This window comes from Nomascus leucogenys, chromosome 11 (assembly GCF_006542625.1).
Source record: "Nomascus leucogenys isolate Asia chromosome 11, Asia_NLE_v1, whole genome shotgun sequence".
Lineage (NCBI taxonomy): Eukaryota > Metazoa > Chordata > Mammalia > Primates > Hylobatidae > Nomascus > Nomascus leucogenys.
This window is the reverse complement of record NC_044391.1, coordinates 100,854,419-100,870,412: the sequence shown is the minus strand read 5'-3', so window position 1 is coordinate 100,870,412 and position 15,994 is coordinate 100,854,419. Positions and strand designations below refer to the sequence as shown.

The window sequence follows — 15,994 nt, the reverse complement described above, 5'->3', positions numbered from 1 at the left end:
ACCACTTGAGCCCAAGAGGTCGATGCCAGCCTGGGCAGCACAGCGAGACCCCATCTCTAAAAAAACATATAAATAAATAAATGTTGAAATGTTAATGCAGTAATGATTCCCCCAGCTTGCTCTGACTTTGAGTGTCTCCCTTTCTGCAGAGGACCCCTATGCATTAGAGCTGTACAGCCTGGTCCTGCACAGCTAAAGGCGGAGTCTGAACAACTAAGTTTTGACTACACTGTAAATTTACTGTTCTACTGAGGCATCATTTATTAACTTTTTTGATAAGTATAAAACCGAATCGGCCGGGCACAGTGGCTCATGCCTGTAATCCCAGCACTTTGGCAGGCCAAAGCGGGCAGATCACCTGAGGTCAGGAATTCGAGACCAGTCTGACCAACATGGAGAAACCCCATCTCTACTAATAATATAAAAATTAGCTGGGTGTGGTGACGCATGCCTGTAATCCCAGCTACTCGGGAGGCTGAGACAGAAGAATCACTTGAACCCAGGAGACGGAGGTTGCGGTGAGCCGAGATTGCTCCATTGCACTCCGGACTGGGCAAGAAGAGCAAAACTCTGTCTCAAAAAAAAAAAAAAAGAATCATTCCTCTGGGTATTTTGAGCAATAATGATGCTGTCCCCCACTGCAGCTAGGGAAGGCCAGGGGCAGGGCACGAGGTTCAGCTACTACAACACTCTCAGGACAAATTGGTAACATGGAAACCATCGGCATATGAACACACTGAACTGAGCACCTGCAGCAGTTCCCAGCTTACACATACAAAAAGAAAATGTGAAACCACCTTGTCAACAGTACACCTTTTATAGTCATTTCTTATTTTTATTTTATTTTTTAAAAGTAATGACTTTCTTCAGGATGAAATCCCCCTGATAAACATGAAGATTGAATTTCCAGGCTAACCCATAAAAGCCCATCCCTCTGATCTGAATTTGAGTATGAATAATGGCCCAGAACAGAGTTCCCATCAAAGAGACCAGCAAAAGCTTTCACTGTTGGGGAGAGCCTTATGCAGAATTACCAAGTAAAAGATGTCTGTCTTCAGCAACCCCAAGACTCCATAAATGCCATTTCATCTTCTTCTCGAAGGGAACCGCTCACTAAACCACTGATAAAAGGGCAAGTACCTCTGCTACAGATCCACTAGTTTAAAAGTGAGAGCTAGGGAGGGGAGAGTTCCAGAGAGGACAGCAATAAGATAGGTTGAATGGGCAGCTGTGATTACAACAACCCTGCAAGGTAAGGCACTACAGAGGGGGAAACCAAGGCTCACAGGAATTCAGTGACATTAAAGCATTTGCTGAAGTCACATGGCTACTAAGTAGTAAGTGGAGGTGGATTTGAGCCCAGGCCAGTCTAGCCCCCTGCGGGCTGCCTGGTGCTACTGAGAAGCAGATGTCGTTTTGGTGACAGGAGCCAGGTGGGCGGCTGTCGGCAAGCACATGCTCTCGTGGGGGCTTGGGGAAAAGAGCAGTTTCTCTTTTTTTCAAGACTGTTTCATTCAAGGAAAGCAGGAGGGACAGGCAAAGGACAGCAGCCCCACTCAAGTAAGCAGCCTGCGCCAGGCACCCTGCCAAAGCTTTCCTGCTGGGCAGGAGAGAGGTTTCAGCAGGCTTTGCCAGCTCCACTCCCCAAATGCAAAAGGACAGCTGGAGTCCCTGGGAAGTGGTCACTCCAGATTGACAGCTCTCTGACAAAAACAGTGGCAAGACCCAAAATGCTGGGCTCCAAGATACCGGTGAAGGACCTGCAAGACTTAGAGGCTCTCACAGCCTACTTGCCCTAATCAGCTTGTGTCCAGCAATGAAACTGGGGACCTAGAGAGAAAATTCACACCAACTGAGGCTTCTTCCAAAGAATAGGCCGGACACTCAATGGCAGAACCTGCCCCAAATGGCACCTCCAAAGGAGCAATTCAGCAGCTTTACACAAGTGATACAATATGTGAATTACTTTCAACCCTGCTACCTGTAGCCACTCCCAGCTATTCCTCATTCCACTTCCAGAATGACCACCATCCTCATGCTGTTCCCTTGCTCATAATTGGCTGGTCCCTCAGGTCTAATCTTATCAAGACCAACCTCCTTTACATCCCACAGAGGATTCAACCTTGCTTTCCAGTCTCCTCAGGAATCTTCTCTTCCATAAGACAATTTACTATCTCACATACAAGCCAAGTTGGTCCCAACTCCATACCTTTGTCCGCCCCTACCCCTCCAAAGCACTGCCTCTTCGGATTCCATCCAGTTGTCCAGGCCAGTAACTCTACTAGATTTTGTTGATTATTCCCAGTTCTAAAATCTCCTCTCACAAATTTTAAGCACCACACTGTTTAAAGCTTAAATATCCAGCTGGGTGCAGTGGCTCATGCCTGTAATCCCAGCACTTAGAGGAGCCAAGGCAGGCAGATCACTTGAGGTCAGGAGTTCAAGAATGCCCTGGCCAACATGGAGAAACCCTGTCTCTACTAAAAATACAAAAATTAGCTGGGCGTGGTGGTGCACGCCTGTGGTCCCAGCTACTCAGGAGACTGAGGCACAAGAATCACTGGAACCGGCGAGGCGGAGGTGGCAGTGAGCCGAGATCACACCACTGCACTCCAGCCTGGGCGACACAGCAAGACTCTGTCTCAAAAAAAAGAAAAGCCTTAAATATCCTATAAGTGCTGCAGGGTCTAACTTCATGACTCATCAGGGTTTAAAGACCACCTCTGTCATGAAGCCATCTTTGAACAAATCCTTGAACAAATTACCTACCCTCTCTGACTCTCCATTTCCTCATCTGTAAAACAGGGGCAAAATCGTAACTTAATATGTAAGCCAATTACTATCATAATTAAATGAGGTGACGTATATAAAAGTGCCTGGCATAGTGTTTGACTCATAATAGACACTTGACGGATTGGAGTTAGCTCAAGCGGTTACGTCCTCATGCCAGACTTTCTATAATAGACACTTGAAATTAGCATACACACTCCACTATGATAGAGATCCTGCCATCGTCCTCTGTTTCCCTCCCATTTACACCTTCTCTACCCCTATAATACCAACTGCAGTGCAGAGTACACAGGAAGCCATAAGTCAGTATTAACACTTGTTAACTAACACAAAGCAGAATGTTTCCTTTTTAATCTTTTTTTTCTTCTTTTGAGACAAGGTCTCACTCTGTTGCCCAGGCTGGAGTGCAGTGGCGCAGTCTTGGCTCACTGCAACCTCCGCCTCCTGGGTTTAAGCAATTCTCCTGCCTCAGCCTCCTGAGTAGCTGGGATTACAGGCATCTGCCACCATGCCAGGCTAAGTTTTGCATTTTTAGTAGAGACGGAGTTTCACCTTGTTGGCCAGGCTGATCTTGAACTCCCGACCTCAGGTGATCCACCCACCTCAGCCTCCCAAAGTGCTGGGATTACAGGCGTGAGCCACTGCGTACCATCTTTCCTTTTAAATCTTACCACATGAGGCACATACTATCCTGCACCTCAAGCAACATCTCTGTCCAGAGGCATATTCAGATTCATTAAATTCTTGTCATTGTTACATTGTCCTGTTGTTCTAGCCCTAAAAATAGGTGTTCCTGTTCACATCTTCCCTGTGCCTGGGAACAAGGGGAGTCCTAACTGATCACCACAATACTGAACAGACCAGACAGAGGCCTGATCTGCAACCACAGATCCCAGTCCTCTTGTCATCTCCCTAAGGGGCCCAATGTGGGATCTTTTACCAAGCACCCTAGAATCACAACACATAAAACACTCGGCAAGTACCCAAGACAATTTTCCCTGGCTTTTCAAGGGTCAAACCTATGATGTTTCAGATAATAAGATAACATGAAAATATCATATTGGCAGCTGGGTGCGGTGGCTCGTGCCTGTAATCCCAGCACTTTGGGAGGCCAAGGCAGGTGGATTATTTGAGGTCGGGAGTTCGAGACCAGCCTGACCAACATGGTGAAACCCCATCCCTAGTAAAAATACAAAAAAATAGCCTGGCATGGTGGCACACGCCTGTAATCCCAGCTTGAACCCAGGAGGTGGAGGTTGCAGCAAGCCAAGATCATGCCACTGCACTCTAGCCTGAGCGACAGAGCAAGACTCAAAAAAAAAAAGAAAAAAAAACCCAGAAAATCAGAAAAGATGCAGGCTTAATGGCACAGGTTCACAAACTGTGTAGTTTTCAGTTCTCTACTCTTTTCCTTTCAATTCTCCAAGACCTCAGCTATTCCACATCCCTACAATCTGTATCCCACCCATGACAGAGATGTACAAAGTGAAAGCAAAGGAAAACAAATATCTAACTCAGCTTCTGAGGATGGGAGGAGTCCTCACAAAGAACATCTGAGCCGGCTTTAAAGGACCAACAGGGCTTTTCCAGGCGGATGAGGGTGAAAGAATGCATTCCAGGCCAATGCAAGAGCATGAGCAAGCACATGGAGGGGCAAGAGCACAGAGCACCTAGAGAATGGAAAGTCCTTTCGGACAGACAGAAAGTAAGCAGAGAGCAGGAAAGCTGGATCAACAAGGTAAACTGAGGTGATGTGCCATGTTAGAGGATTTCAAGGTGGGAAAATGACATGATCAGACCCCTATTTTAAAAATATCTGAGAGTGCAATGTGACAGACTGGAAGGGAAAGTAAGATGGTTGTTAGGAAGCTTCTGCAACAGTCCAGGCGAGAAAGGATGAGGGCCTGAGCCTTAGCAGCACAAGGGAGACAGGAGGATATACCAGAATTTTGTACCTAAAGAGATGTGATGCTAAAAGAGACAGTGAGATAGCCATGCTCATGGCAGCACTATTTACAGAAGACAAAAGGTGGAAGCAACCAGTGTCCCTGACAGATGACTGGATAAACAAGATGCGGTATATACACACAATGGGATATTATTCTGCCTTACAAAGGAAGAAAATTGACACAACAACGTGGATTAACCTTGAAGACATTATGCCAAGTGAAATGAGTCAGTCAAAAAGGATAAATATTGCATGATTCCACTTGTATAAAGTACCTAGAGTGGTCAAATCTTAGAGACAAAAAGCAGAATGGTGGTTGTCAGAGGCTGAGAGAAGGGGAGAACAGGAAGTCATTGTTTAATGGGTGCAGAGTTTCTGTTTTGCAAGATGAAAAGAATTCCGAAGACAGACAATGGTGATAACTGCAAAACAGTGTGAATGTACTTCAATGCCACTGAACTGTGCATTTTTAAATGCTTAAGATGGTAAAGCTTATGTTATATGTATTTTATCACAATTTAAAAAATAAAAAGAGAGAGAGGGAGGTAGAATGGATGATACCATACACCTCTCAATCTGGGGCACTAAAATGGGTGGCCGCTCCTTTAACTGAGCTCCAGTCCATCGGCAGAGGAATGCAGGGGAGGAAAAAGAGAATTCAGAGTTGCACAGATGTCCAGATTCAAAGTGAGCAGAGAACAGGAACTTTTCCAAAAAGTCTTTCTGACAGGATCAGCATCATCTCTCACACTCCAAAGCTCTAAAAATGGTACAACTTTAAAGGTAATGAACTACTGTCCAAAAGGGACAGCAACTGACTTCTTGATTATGATTTTAGAAAAGCAGGATTTTAGGGTACACAGGGCAAATGACACAAAGACATCCATTTCACTCCTTTCTGAAACCCCAATCAAAGGACAGCAAAGGGATTTTTTCAAGACATAAACTATAGCACTAAAGTCTGGAAAGCTGGACAGCAGATAAATGAATGCTAAAAGACTAAGATGGCGACAGAGCTGAATCCTAGGCCAGCAGCAGGGAAAGCCAAGATCCAACCTGATGTTCACCCCAGAATGCCCAAAAGACTCCAGAACTGGCAATTCAAGATAACTCTGGAAGATGGGGCGAAGTAGGAGCTAAAATAAAGAGAAAGGGTTTCTATGTAGCTGTCAGAGCCCCAAATCTCACCTCCACTCCAAGAGGCTCCTCCCTCTCCTGGCAAAGAACTAGAGAGTGATTCTCTAAAGCAGATGAAAACAAAGGTTTCAGCGCTGGGGAAGAATGGACTTAGTTAAGAATAGGGGCACCTTCATCAACATGGGGACTAAGAGAATGTATGTGTATCAGTCCAGATTTGGTCAGAAAATAGATGCTATTCTAGGTATTACAGGCAGGAAGAGATTTGATGCAGGAAATTAAAAGCTTAAAAAATCATGGGAAGGGCAGTGAGAGCCACAGTCAGAGAAATCACTGCCTATGTTCAGGAAATCAGGATGTACAAGCGTCACAAGAAACTGCACAGATGACGTCAGATCCCCCACCACTGAGGTAACTGTGTCCCAAAAGGACACTCAGATGCTGCTAGGAAAACCTCACGTCGACCAGGTGCCACAGTTGCAATAGCAAAGTGGCTTCTCCTTCTCTTTTGCCTTCTAAATCTCTTACTGGAAAAATCAATATCAGAATCTTGCCACCAAGGGACTCTGGGAAATGCAATGTCCAGGAGCCAGCCCCTGCAATGATGGGAGAAGCCTAGCAAAGCAGGGACACAGCTGAGAACCTACAGGCAATATCCAGCTGGTATCCAATACCCAGATGCTGAGACCACCTTCACCCTCTGCTCCCACTCAGTTCCCTAAATACTGGCAGACAGGCCTGTACTTTCCAGGCAAGAGATTAGAATGGTCTCCTAACTGGTAGCCAAAGGGGAAAAAAAAAAAAAATCAAGACACTAACATTCAAGCTTCCCCAAAGAAACAGCCCAGCCAGATCACCCTACAACGAAACTCACAGTTCAGAGAATAAAAAAAATTCCTATCTATGAAATAGTAAATTCCCAACTCAAGTAGCTCTAATTTTTTCAAAAAGTGTCAATCAAATTCCCTAAATTTTAATTTGCTTCAAAAAGAACGTGCATGCAACATATGACATCTATGGTTGAGCTAAAATTAAGATAATAATTTAATGTGAACCCATAGGCTACATTTCAGGTGAGGTAAGTGACTGGAATAAGTGGTTATATCTTCTTGCCTAAACTCTAGAACTTTGGTTTCCAAAGTAAGGCCTGGTAACCCTCTGAAACCCCAGAGTCTTTAAGTAATTTGGGAGGTCAAAAGTATTTTCATAACATGAAGTTACTTGCCTTTCTCTCTCTCATTCTCTCATAGCATACAGTGGCATTTTTCCAAGGCTACATGACATGCAATGACATATTTCAAAAGCTAATAGAATGTAATTGTTCGAATTGTTTTAAATTTTTCTCAGTTTTAATTTCTAATATGGTAAACAGCAACAGAAATCACACAAAAGCTTTTTGCGGTTCTCAAAAATAGTTAAGAGTATAAAGAGGTCAAAAAGCTTGAGAATCACTTCTCGAGAACAACTTTTCAGCTAGTTGCTTTTGGAAGGAAGCTTTTGACATGTGAAACTAATAAGATTTACTTTAAGTTTATATCTTCAAACTGGAAAAAATCTGTCTGCTCTGAAATTTTGCTTTACTACCTTGTATCAGTTTATCCATTAGGAGGAAGAGTTTTCCACAGAGATCCTAAATTAACTTTTTTTTCTCCCTACAAGTAAACATTATGATGGGAAGTCTCATTGCCTGCAAGGCAACGTGCATACTACAATGGTAAAATGCAGAGAATCTACAGGGACTCAAACAAATACTTGTACACCAACAACTGAAGCAGCTTTATTCACAACAGTCAAAAGGTAGAAATAACCTGATGTCCATTAACAGGTGAATGGACAAATAAAATGTAATACATGTACAAATATATGATGGAATATTATTCAGCCTTAAGAAGGAAGGAAATTCTGATGCGTGCTACAACACTGAACCTTGATAACATTATACTAAATGAAATAAGCCAGACACGAAAGGACAAATATTGTGTGATTCCACTTACATAAAGTGCCTAGAATAAGCAAATTCATAGAGACAGAAAGTTGAATGGACATTACAAGGGGCTAGGAGAAGGGAGAAGTGGGGGTTTATTGTCAAATGGATACAGAGTTTCAGTTTGGAATGATGAAAAACTGGAGATCGACAGTAGTGATATTTACACAACAATGTGTAGTGATAGTTACACAACAATGTGAATGTAATTTAATGCAACTGAATTGTACAATTAAAACGAGTTAAAATGTTTCCATGCGAATGTAATTTAATGCCACTGAATTGTACAATTAAACGAGTTAAAATGTTTCGTTTGTTTTTTGAGACAGAGTCTCGCTCTGTCGCCAAGGCTGGAGTGGAATAGTGGGATGCTGGCTTACTGCAACCTCTGCCTCCCGGGTTCAAGCGATTCTCCCTGCCTCAGCCTCCTGAGTAGCTGGGACTACAGGCACCCGCTACCCAGCCTGGCTAATTTTTGTATTTTTAGTAGAGACGGGGTTTCGCCATGTTGGCCAGGCTGGTCTCAAACTCCTGACCTCATAAGGTGATCCACCCACCTCAGCCTCCCAAAGTGCTGGGATTACAGGTGTGAGCCACTGCGCCCAGCCAAAATAGTTTTTTAAAAACAGATTCTAGAGTCAGACAATCCAGATTCATATCCCAGCTCTACTACTTACTATCTGTGTGATCTTTGTACCTGAGTTTCCTGATCTGCAAAATGGTAATAGTATATAACATAGGGTTGTTGTGATGATTAAATGAGTTCATATAGGTATAATAATATATGCAATAATTAGAAGGCTTGGAATGATGCATGGCGCCTAGTAAGTGCCCTATCACTCGGTCTCAAACTTTGGCATGTCTCAGAATCACGCAAAGAGCTTATTAACACACAGACTGCTACAACCCCACCCCCAGATCTTCTGTTTCAGAAGATCTGGGGTGGGACCCAAGAATTAGCAGTTCCCAAGACATGCTAGTGCTGCTGGTTCAGGGAGCACACTTTGAAAACTGCTCTATATACATGTGAGATGTCATTATTATTACTGGCAATGCCTGAGAGAATACCAGGCACATCAATAAATACTTGTGGAAGAAAGGACAGAAAGACAGAGGATTCACTGAGCCCCTAACATGAAGTGTTCCCACAAGTAGATGGAGATCTCAGTCTTTCCTGGTGGATATCTAAACCAGCCACTCCCACCAGGCCCCTGTCCATCACAGTTTTCCAAAGACTCCCAGGAAGACAAAGAACCAACAGTGACATCTCAGTATCACCGAGCCATCTCAGAACTTTCAAAAATGGGAAAAAAGCTCCTTCTTACAAAACAGTCCTGATGAGAGAAGGGAAGAAGCGGTGGGAGTAAGGGCAACCATTTATGCTGAGTCTCATATCCCCTCCGGCCACCTTTTTGGTTCAGCCACTGTATGCAGCTGATTGCCACAGCAGGTGTGGCCCAACAGTCGTAGCCTCAGCTGCACTGAGGACCTCTTGCTTCTCGGCTGCTGCTGGTCCTGCTCAGCCTGTCAAAATACTTCCCATTTGCAGGCTTAGTGCCTATAAATACAGACTTGGAAGAGTGAGGGCTTTTCCACCCCTAGAACAAACCTTCACCGATGGGGGATGGGAGCCAGTGGATAAATACAGTACTCTCCCGGCTCCATCTCAAGTGGACGATTCTGAGGCACATTCTGGAGTTACCCAGGGAGTCCCCAGTGAGGTTTAGCTCTAGCTGCCCACTGTGGAAGCCAGCTCCATAACTCACTCTTGGACTGCCTTTCCTTCTTTCTCTTTTTCACTATTCTCTTGCTCATAATTCCACTTCTGTTCCCTGGGATAACTTTCCAAAATAAACTGCCTTGTCTAAGCCTCCCCATTTTCAGTTGACCCAAGCTAAGGCAAGGCATAAACAGCTCCACTTACAATGCAGGTGGGGAGGGGGGCAGAATTAGCACAAGAGAGCAAACTATGAGGACAGACTAGAATCACTGTGCTACATGACACAGACTCTCCGTAATGCAGGCATTCAGAGGGAAGGATGAAATCTGAAGCAGAAGGTGAAGGTTGAGAGAGAGCCCAGACAAATGATCACAAGAGGAAGGTGGTCTTAGAAAAGGAAATCAGTTGGCCAGGTGCGGTGGCTCCCGCCTGTAATCACAGCACTTTGGGAGGCCAAGGTGGGCGGATCACAAGGTCAGGAGTTCAGGACCAGCCTGGCCACCATAGTGAAACCCCATCTCTACTAAAAATACAAAAAATTAGCCAGGCATGGTGGTGGGCACCTGTAATTCCAGCTACTCAGGAGGCTGAGAAAGAAAAGGAAATCAGTCTTACACATGGACAAGCCAGAGACTCGCCTCACTGGAACTGACCACCTGGAAACTGAAGAGACACAGGACAAAGTACACCCAGAGAAATGAGGAGCTCAACAACCAAACAGATGAGAGATTTCCATGCTGGTCCAGGGAGGCTTATGAGCGGAAGTGTGAACCAAGACATCCCTCCTCCACTTAAGCACACAAAACTCCCTACACAACCCCTGACAACCAGACTCTTGGGTTTACAACTTGTGATTAACTCTTTTTCTTTCTCTTTTTTTTTTTTCTTTTTGAGACGGAGTTCCCCTCTGTCACCAGGCTGTAGTGCAGTGACGCAATCTCGGCTTACTCCAACCTCTGCCTCCCGGGTTCAAGCGATTCTCCTGCCTCAGCCTCCCGAGTAGCTGGGACTACAGGTGAGTGCCACCACACCCAGATGATTTTTGTATTTTTTTTAGTAGAGACAGGGTTTCACCATGTTGGCCAGGATGGTCTCGATCTCTTGATGTCGTGATCTGTCTGCCTCAGCCTCCCAAAGTGCTGGGATTACAGGCGGGAACCACAGCACCCGGCCATGACTGACTGTTTTTCTTTCTTCTTTCTTCCTTCCATTCTTCTCTCTTTCCTCCTTTTTTATTTTTTTATTTTATTTTATTTTTTTGAGACGGAGTCTCACTCTGTTGCCCAGGCTAGAGTGCAGTGGTGCAATCCTGGCTCACTGCAACCTCCACCTCCTGTCAAACTCCTGACCTCAGGTGATCCACCTGCCTCGGCCTCCCAAAGTGCTGGGATTACAGGCATGAGCCACCGCGCCCCAGCCTTTCCTCCTTTTTTAAAGCAAACGTGTATGTGATTACTAATTGGCCAGACACACTTTACGTATTAATTTATTTAATCCACAAAATAACCTTTTGAGTAAGGTTGTTATTGTCTCCATTTTACAGATGGAGAAACTGAGGCTCAGAGAAGTTACACACCGAGTGACAGAGATAGGATTCAAACACTGCCAGTCTGGGCTCTCTCGTTCATGACTGTCCCCAACAATCAATGAAATCACCTCATTGTATGTGATAATCCCCCAAGATTCCTTTCTCAACATTTCCCATATGTTTTATCCTCACCATGTGCAGGGCCTGTAACTCCATGGAATTCATACATTTCCAAAGCATTCACTGAGCTCCTGGTATATATACCAGATGCTAGACCAGCTGCTGGAAATAACACAAAGTCCCCACTCTCCAGGAAGGTCGCACTCAAAGGCAGAGACAAGCACGTGAACATGTCACTGGGGGTTAGACAGGAATGCTTATGGGGTCTAGTGGGAAGCAATACGGAAATGATTCATAGAGCAAGAACCACTTGAATTCAGTCTTGAAAAGAAGCTCCACTGGGAAGGTGCATTACAGACCTTGCGCAATGAACCAAACCATGGAGAGGTGAACCTACACATCAAGGTAGGAGGGTGGGTCCAGGATGAAATCAAAGAGGTAGGTGAAAAACAAATTCTCACTCATCCCAAAATAGCTGTTATTGAGCATCTGCTATGTGTTAAGCCCTAGGAGGTGGGAAGAATGGAAGAGAGATACTAATACACTACTGATATCCCACAAAGGTGAAGAATGCCGAAGGTCTACAGACAGTGCCTTAGACATGGTAGGTACATCATAAAGATTTGTTGATTCACACTCTTCCTCCAACACCACTTTAAATCACATGACCAAGAATAGCTTTCCATAACCGACCATATAAAATCAAGATCAAATGTTTTCCAGATTCAAGGCCCCCATCACCTACTCTCTATTTGGTTCTACCTCACTTCTTGCTACTTGCCAAATGTATCTTTTTATTCCAAATACATTACAGGCAAATTAGTGGGAAATATTCACACGTTATAGCTTCTTTGCACATATAATTTCCCTGGCCTGGAATGTTGATCTCCCTTATTTTCTAGCCATCTTTGTACATAACCCTTTTCAAAAGTAACCAATGCAGGGATGATTTTTTTTTTTCCACTCAGCTGGTTTTGGCCTTTTCCCTAAGACATCCCATGGCACTTGTGGATTAAAGTTTCTGGCATGTTTAGCACCAATGGATTTTGCTCTTTATGCTCCTTACAGTCGTGCATGTATGAGATGGCACATAGTAGGTGCTGAAGAAACCCTTATTGGATTCATAGTGTAGTGTTATATACCATAACAAAATACTGGCTGGGTGCAGTGGCTCACGCCTGTAATCCTGGCACTTTGGGAGGCCAAGGTGAGTGGATCACTTGAGGTCAGGAGTTCGAGACCAGCCTAACCAACATGGCGAAACCCCACCTCTACTAAAAATACAAAACTAGCCAGGTGTGGTGGCACACGCCTGTAATCCCAGCTACCTGGCAGGCTGAGGCAGAAGAATCGCTTGAATCCAGGAGGCAGAGGTTGCAGTGAGTTGAGATTGTGCCATTGCACTCCAGCCTGGGCGACAGAGTGAGACTCCATCTCAAAAAAAAAAAAAAAAAAAACTTCCCATTATCACGCACTGTGCTTTATGATAAATATTATCAAACCTTCCTTCCCTTCCTCGCGTGAAACATAGATAATGAAATATACTGATTCATCAGCCTTGTAAATAATCCCAGTCTCCCCCAAGGAACTGCTGTGATATGATTGAAATCATCAGTCTACACTGGATGAGATGTTTCTAGAATAGTAATATTCTAGAAACATACACAGTAAGCTCCCAATAACTATTTGTGGAAGTGAATTAAAACAATCAGCCTTTTTTCCCACACCTGCTATCCACTACATTATGCAGCGAAGTTTGTAAGCAGAACTTGAAGAAGAGCCCAAATCAAACATGGGGAAAGTCATTTGGCCCACTTTCCATGTCGTGCTATCCTAAAAAACTTAGGCCACTTTCTTCTTCCTGGAGGTAACCATCTCTCAATTGCTTAGGTTAGTTAGGACCATCATCCCTCTCCACCTTTAGAAGCTATTAGTGGGAACTGCCCAACACTGGCCATACAATCTGAAAATGGCATTTTCAAATAATTTATGTATAACTTCCTAAAAAAGGACTGCCGATTGTCACACTCCACTCTGTGGATCTTTTCGAAAGAAAAAAAAAGTAAACAATCAAAAATTAAGTTAGGTTTCATCCCTCAAATGGAAGAGGCAGATTGAAGAGGCAGATTCTTCTGCCTCAAATGATATGGAATTACCATAAATAAAAAAACTAAATGTCACAGAGAGGATACTAACTCTGATACTCCAGTGTGTATCAAGCAAAAGTGCTTTGAAGCCAGCCAAAATCAACCCACAGATAATAAAAGAAACTTTGGAAATGTTGCCGCTCATTTGGACTTTTCTTTTCCCCTCTGACAATACTCCACATGCTATGAATAAAACGCATTAGACCATTGCGAGACCTGCCTCGGTCCATCCAACCCATGCACTCCCAATGCATTGAGATCTGCCGGGTGACATATGAGATCTAAAGTGGGTGGATAAAAATAACCTGGTCCTCAAAAAGACATGATAAACGCCAGACAGCTGAGTCACTTTGAAGCCCATTTTGACTTTTGAAAGGGACATTCACCCTCCTGCTGCTTCTCACACATTCACATAGAACCAGGTGAAAACCACCACCAACCACCCCAGGTGGAAGGCGGCGATCCCTCTCAGCTTCGTCCTCATTCTCCGAGGTCACGACTCGGGATTGAACTTTTAATAATTTATACTTGCGCATGTCAGTCCAAGTGACTCATTTAGAAGGGCAAGGGGGGGAAGGCTTAAGAAAACCATCACAATCCAGTAGATCCCCTATTTCTGCTGCCCAAGTGGAGGCAACGGAAGATTTCGTCTGACATTTTTTTTTTGAGACGGAGTCTCGCTCTGTTGCCCAGGCTGGAGGGCAGTGGCGCGATCTCGGCTCACTATAGCCTCCTCCTTCCCTGTTCAAGTGATTCTCAAGCCTCAGCCTCCCGAGTAGCTGGGACTACAGGCGCCCGCCACTGCGCCCGGCTAATTTTTGGGTTTTTTTAGTAGAGATGGGGTTTCGCCATATCAGCCAGGCTGGTCTCGAACTCCTGACCTCAAGCGATCCGCCCGCCTCCGCCTCTTAAAGTGCTGGGATTTCAGACGTGAGCCACCGCGCCTGGCCCTGACATTCTAAAGGCAAGAAAAGGAGTGGGGTGAAATGGGAAGTGGTGGAAGAAAAGCTCAGAGAGCAAATCAGAATTGTTCAGGAGTGGGGATCCCTGAGCGAAGCAAGTAGTCCCAGAAAAAGAAGGACTGTGTGTCCGGGGGTGTGGGGCGATCATCCCATCCACCTACCCGCCCTGCGCTCTGCCCCGGGGAGGACGCAAACGATCTGCAACGTGCAGTTCGGAACAGGGAACTCTTGTATTTCATCTTTCTTTAAACGGCGGCGGGGCTGTGTGCAAGCTGCTGGGAATCAGGCCCTTCCAGCCTGGGGAGGCTGGCGGAGCAAAGCCACCAGCACGACCCAGTCCTCGGCTGCAGCAGCCCTGGGGCGCTCACTAAGTGTCTGCCGAACTGCAGTGCTCCCGAGCCAACTCTGCCGCCCGGAGGAAGAGAAGAGGTCCCCGGCCGCCACTGCGCATCTTCTCCCCCGGCTTCACGTGCCGCAGGCCGCCGGCCCCGAGACCCTCCCCCGAGGCGCCTTACTTACGGGAGAGTCGTAGGAGAAGGCGCACTCGTTCTTGTAGACCCTGTCGCCGGACCTGGGCACGCGGATCGTGGGCATGTGAGGCACCAGCAGCTCGCCGATGTCTCCTGCGGCCATCTTCCTGCCTCCGCTGCCGCCCGGCATGCCGAACAGGGCGCCCCGGCGCTGCATGGCCTCGGCGCTCACCGGAGCCGGAGCCGGAGCGCGGGGTCTGTCAGCGGCGGCGGCGCCAGCGAGCGGGCTGACGGGCGGGCTGCGCGGGCGACGGCAGCCGGCCGAGCCGGGGCGGGCGGGGAGAGCGGGCCGCGGGGCGGGAGCGGGCACCAGGGGCTCGGGGCGGACGGGCGACGCTGCTATTTTTGATCCAATGGCGAGTCTTCGGCCCAGCTGCAGCGTCAGGCGGGGCTGGGGAGCGCCAGCCGCAGCGCGCCGGGGAGGGGGCGCTGGAGAGGGGCCCTGCGCGCGGGCCGGGCTTGGCGGCGGGGGGCGAAGGGCGAACCCCTGAGGCGTCGGCGCGGGAGCTCGAGCGGGCTGGCGGCCGAACGCGGCGCGGGAGAGCCCCGGGAAAACACCACGGAGGTGTTTTCTATCCCGAATTGTTGGCTTGCAGAGGGGCAACTTCGAGGAGGCCAACACAAAGAGCAGGACTGGGGGGTTTAAAAACCGCTTGCTTTTAAAACAGCCGAAGACTAGAGCGGTGACGTCCCCAGATTGGGTAGGGGCGGGACTCGATGTGCAAATCTGAAATCTAACGTGAGGCTTAAATCTAAATTTGCGCCATGCACTTCAGTGCTTCCCCACTAAGCTTCGTTCCTTCCTTTAACATCCAAGGCTCAAAAATAGAGAGAATAGAATAAGATCGAGTGAGGATAGAGGGTGTGGGGGGGGGAGGGGGCGGGGTGTGTGTGGGTGTGTGTGTGTAATAACAATACAGGTTTTCTTACATATTGGGGGTAGTCAGGGATGGTCAAGATTTTTTCAGGGCGTTGGAAGGCTTTCTATTTTTCTCTGCCTTTGGAGTATCTTCTATGTGATTCAAAGTTCTCATGTCGAACATTCAGTGGCCTGATTTGAGGATTTTGTAGGCAGACATACATATTCCTGTCTTGATCATCAGTTCCTCAAAATAAATGATGAATGGG

General features: G+C 46.2%; 1 protein-coding gene across 1 annotated transcript in view; it reads right to left on the bottom strand.

Annotated features, from left to right (window-relative positions):
- Nucleotides 1-15,255, bottom strand: part of USP13 (ubiquitin specific peptidase 13) — a 132,893-nt gene extending 117,638 nt beyond the window's left edge. The window contains exon 1 of the mRNA XM_030822852.1: nt 14,856-15,255. Within this exon, the coding sequence (XP_030678712.1) occupies nt 14,856-15,023 (168 nt within the window). The 5' untranslated portion in view covers nt 15,024-15,255. The remainder of the gene's footprint in view (nt 1-14,855) is intronic.
- Nucleotides 15,256-15,994: the final 739 nt, after the last annotated feature.